Source organism: Jaculus jaculus, chromosome 11 (genome assembly GCF_020740685.1).
Source record: "Jaculus jaculus isolate mJacJac1 chromosome 11, mJacJac1.mat.Y.cur, whole genome shotgun sequence".
Classification (NCBI taxonomy): Eukaryota; Metazoa; Chordata; class Mammalia; order Rodentia; family Dipodidae; genus Jaculus; species Jaculus jaculus.
The window spans coordinates 94,059,526-94,063,905 of NC_059112.1; the positions used below are offsets into that span (position 1 = coordinate 94,059,526).

The following is a 4,380-nucleotide window of genomic DNA, read 5'->3' on the forward strand; positions in this document are numbered from 1 at the left end:
TATCATACACTGACTCTTTATCTTGGGTGTCCCTCGCTACCCAACTCTGGGCCCTTTCTCACCTCTCACACTCGATCCCTCCGTCTGGCATCTCGGGAGGGTCCGGTCCCCCAGCTTTTGGTTTCTCCATCCTGGGGTGGCGATGCGTTCCGCTCTTTTCTCCGGTAGTCGCCGGCCCGGCCAGCCCCTCTCCCGCGGCTCTCTCCCTCCTACCCTTCTCCCTACCTCCCTCCTCCGTTCCTCCCTCCGGCGTGGCCTGGGGGGTGGGGCGGGGGCGGTGGCGCGGCCCCGCGCGGCGCGGGGCGGGGCGGGGACGGGCGGGGCGGGGCGGTGACGCGGGGCTGGCCGGGCAAGAGGCGCGGCGGCACGGGGCGGGGGGCGCAGTCCCGGGTCCGACTGGCCGAGCCCCGTGCGCCCCGCCCGCGCCCTGCGCCTCCGCCCCGGCCGGCCGGCGGGGGAGGGGGGCATGAGCCGGCGCCCGCGCACCGCCGGGAGCTACGGGCCGGCCTAGAGCCCCGCGCGGGCCCCCCGCGCCCGTTCCCCAACCCGTGGTCGTCGCCGAGCGGTGGGCGCAATCCGCCGACGCCGCGATGCAGCGGCCGGGGGAGCCGGGCGCAGTGCGCTTCGGCCCGCCCGAGGGCTGTGCCGCCGACCACCGACCGCACCGCTACCGCAGCTTCATGATCGAGGAGATCCTCACCGAGCCTGCCGGGCCCAAGGGCGCCGCTCCGGCCGCCGCCGCCGCCGCCGCCGCGGGCGAGCTGCTCAAGTTCGGCGTGCAGGCGCTGCTGGCGGCGCGGCCCTTCCACAGCCACCTGGGTACGTGCGGCGGCCGGGGCCGCGGACCCGGCTTGGACGGGGAGGGATGGGAGCCGCGCCACGGGGCGGCCCGGATTCCAGCGTCCTCCCACCGGGGCCGCGGAGCTGACCCGAGCCGCCGCGCTGAATGCACAGGCCCCGGGTCACGTCTCTCCCGGCGCGCTCCAACTGGGAAGCGGAGGGTGCAGGCGACAGGCTGCGCAGAAACCAGGCCTCGTGCACGCAGGCTCCGCCGGGAGGAAATTTGCTCTGTGCTTCGCCGCGGGGGACGGGAGGGGGGCCTCTAATTTAATTTCCCGTGCCCGGGGCGACTGGCCGGCGGAGGGACTAGAGCCCCGCATCCCCATGGTAGGCCACGATTAGTGTGCCGATCCACATTGACTAGAGAAGCGCGGAAGCTGCCCAGATCTCTGGAGACGAGGCCTGCGTCCCCCAGTGTGGATGCTGATGCGGGCCCAAGCCGGCCAAAGAAGCCGCCTAGAGCGTGCCCTCCCGCCCGCCACCGACGAGGCCTTGGCCGCAGCCAGGACCTGCGTAGGCCTCGCCGCTTGTGGGCAGAGGCCTGGCTGCGAGCCGCTGCCCCGATGGCGGTTCCGCTTTCAAGTCTGGGCCTCTGCGCGCTCCGAGCCACTTGCTTAGACAGGTTCTGCCTCGGTTCCGGTTCTCTCGCTTCTCTGGAGGTCTGCTCGGTCCTTTCCATCACCCTCCACGTCCTTTTCTTCTCCTGCTACGGGTTAGCGTCCTTCATCTTCCTTCAGTGGTGATGGAGTTGGGTCTGCCTCCCCTCCACCAGCTTTCCTGGAACAACCTCTTTACCCCCCTCCTCCGTTCGTTTCCCCCCCACCTGGAAGATTCCTTGTAGACTTCAATGGGGCTAAGACCCACCCCTCCTCCGTAAAAACCCTAAGGGGACGGGAAGCTGCTGGCGGTGCAGACCCCCAGCTGCTCTGGACACCTTCTAACCCTGCCCCTTCGGTGCCCCGCGAGTGCCGTGCAGGCCCGTGGGCTAATTCTAAGTTCATCTGGGATCCAACCTCTCCCGCTACCTTTCGCTTCCATCTGCAGCGCTCTTTGGTAATTCGTTTGAAACGGGCAAAAGTCATTGTAGAACTAACAGGGCATGAGTGCATCTTCACGGAAAAGAAGGGCATGAACGGAGAAGGGGAGAACGGCTTTACTGTTTGCAGGATGCTTTGGAATTTAGGAAGGGGTGCCACTAATCCACCCCGTCCCCAGATCATGTCGGGTCCTCTCGCGGCCCTACGGCTACTGTAGCGCCCAGAAGACCACAGGTCCGCACTCGGGCTCATTCTTTTTCAAATACAGTAGTTCGGATTTGGCAGGATCAAGCGCCCACCTCCCTAACTCTTGGCGGTTTCTTCTTGCTTTCCTTCTTCACGAAAGACACGCTATGCACGCCTCGAGGCTGCGACTTGCTCCTAAGAACCCCGTAACCTGGGGAGGCAGCTGGGACCTGGGAAACCCCCCCCCCCCAGCTCTCCAGCTTAGCACCGGGTGGGAGAGGTCTTCCTTTCCAGGCTTCTGGGTGGGGTGGGGGGATACTGACTTGAAGGGTCTGGCCCTGCGAGCGTGGCACGAATCCTCACGTGTGACTGGCGCTGGCTGAGCTGAAGTTGGGGATGGCTCTTGGCGCATAGTGCAGTGGCCGGGGACGCTGGCGCTCAAGGGGCCCCACATTTTTCTCTCCCTTGTAGCAGTGCTGAAGGCGGAGCAGGCAGCCGTGTTCAAGTTCCCGTTGGCTCCGCTGGGCTGTTCCGGACTGGGCTCTGCCTTGCTGGCCGCAGGACCTGGGTTGCCTGGCGCTGCTGGTGCGCCGCACCTGCCGCTGGAGCTCCAACTTCGTGGGAAGCTGGAGGCCACAGGCCCTGGGGAGGCAGCCACGAAAGCCAAGAAAGGTCGCCGGAGCCGCACTGTGTTTACTGAGCTTCAGCTGATGGGCTTGGAGAAACGCTTCGAGAAGCAGAAATACCTCTCCACCCCGGATAGGTAATGTGGGGCAAGGCTGGGGCCAGCAATCGGGTGGGAGGATGCCCCCCCCCCCCCGCTGAAGGGGCACCGCTGCTCTTTCCAGAATAGATCTCGCTGAATCCCTGGGCCTGAGCCAGTTGCAAGTGAAAACGTGGTATCAGAATCGGAGGATGAAGTGGAAGAAAATAGTGAGTGTGGCTGGTGCCCGCGTGACCTGGGATTCCTGTGCAGCGCTCCCTGGCCCTTCAGGAACTGCCTCTTCTCTCTCCTCCCACAACACCGTTGCCTTACTTCCCTGCGAACTGGGCGACAGGGTTCTCTTTGTCCCTTTGGCCGCATAATTGAGCCAACATTATTTCCTGGCAGCCTCGAGCCGCCCCCCCCCCACAAGTCCCTGGGCTCCTTCAAACCCCATCACTCCCGGTAACCTTTCTTCAGCAGAGCTCAAATAGCTGTCATTTCCTTGGGGCTGAGAGTGGCCCTTGATATCCTGGTTGGGTCTTTCAGCCCCCAACCTGGGTGCTGTGAGTGGGGTCCTCGTTCTTGTGGTCTGATTCCCACCTCACCTATATATAAGATGTTGGCCATCTTCCAACAGGTTCTTCAGGGAGGAGGCCTGGAGTCCCCTACCAAGCCTAAGGGGCGGCCCAAGAAGAATTCCATCCCCACGAGTGAGCAACTCACGGAGCAGGAGCGTGCCAAGGAGACCGAGAAGTCGGTGGAAGTCCCGGGCGAGCCCAGCGACAGGACCCGTGAGGACTGAGTTCCACCGAGGGTGCTGAGCCCCGGGAGGGACCCCCGTGCTGCCTGCGGGAACCCACACGCCGCCGGCTCTTGCGCAACCACGCCACGCCCGTTTGCTTTCGAAACATTTTATGATTACTTTGAACGCGGACAATCAGGGGCCAAATGAGGAAAGGACACATACGCCCTGAAGCCAAACCCAGGACTCAGCGAGTTCCTAGCCCAAACCTGGGAAAGTCGCGTCCCGTGTGGAGGAAGCTTCTAGTCTTCCCGAGCTCCGCAGCGCCGGCGCTCCACGTGCACTCACGCCCTGCTCCTTGCCCACACCCACATCCCCGGCCTCCAGCCGGCCTTCCAGGCCAGGACTTGGGCTGGGGCTGGCACACATCCGCTTCCGCGCGCGCTCGCGCGTCGGGGACCAGGCTGCCAGGAACCGGGTCACTACTAGGGCCTCCCCAACCCCAGACAGCGCCTCCGAGATATCCCGGCAGCGCCACCACCCGAGGCTGAGTCTCTGGGGCTTTCTACCCCTGTCTTACGAAAACGGTGATCTTTTATTATGTTTTTTCCAATAAAATATTTTATGACACAGCGGGCTTGGCGCTGAGGCTTTTGAATCCACGAGGGAAGGGAGGGACAGCGTAGTGTGCTAAGAAACACAGCTTCTGAAATGCCCTTTCCTCTGGTTCGGTGGAGCTGTGTCCTGCTCCACCAGGCCCAGGTAACCTTGCCGCAAAAGTTCTACACGTGGGTTGAATTGATTTAACCTGGGCCAACCGGGGCCAGTCTGGACTGTACCTACCTTCCTTCCTTCTCAATCAGGGTTGC

The 4,380-nt window shown here is 63.9% G+C and overlaps 1 protein-coding gene across 1 annotated transcript; it reads left to right on the forward strand.

Moving 5' to 3' along the window:
- The first annotated feature begins 590 nt into the window (after positions 1 to 590).
- On the forward strand, positions 591 to 4,128 carry Barx1 (BARX homeobox 1). Its single transcript, XM_045130217.1, has 4 exons — positions 591 to 819; positions 2,535 to 2,826; positions 2,912 to 2,996; positions 3,407 to 4,128. The coding sequence occupies exons 1-4, from the start codon at positions 591 to 593 to the stop codon at positions 3,569 to 3,571; spliced, it is 771 nt and encodes a 256-aa protein (XP_044986152.1). The 3' UTR covers positions 3,572 to 4,128.
- Positions 4,129 to 4,380: the final 252 nt, after the last annotated feature.

Bases quoted from the DNA above. Each gene is read 5' to 3' on its own strand.
- Barx1 (XM_045130217.1), top strand. From the start codon at position 591: ATGCAGCGGCCGGGGGAGCCGGGCGCAGTGCGCTTCGGCCCGCCCGAG. The intron at 820-2,534 runs GTACGTGCGGCG...TCTCCCTTGTAG, and splicing joins GCCCTTCCACAGCCACCTGG to CAGTGCTGAAGGCGGAGCAG. The intron at 2,827-2,911 runs GTAATGTGGGGC...TGCTCTTTCCAG, and splicing joins TACCTCTCCACCCCGGATAG to AATAGATCTCGCTGAATCCC.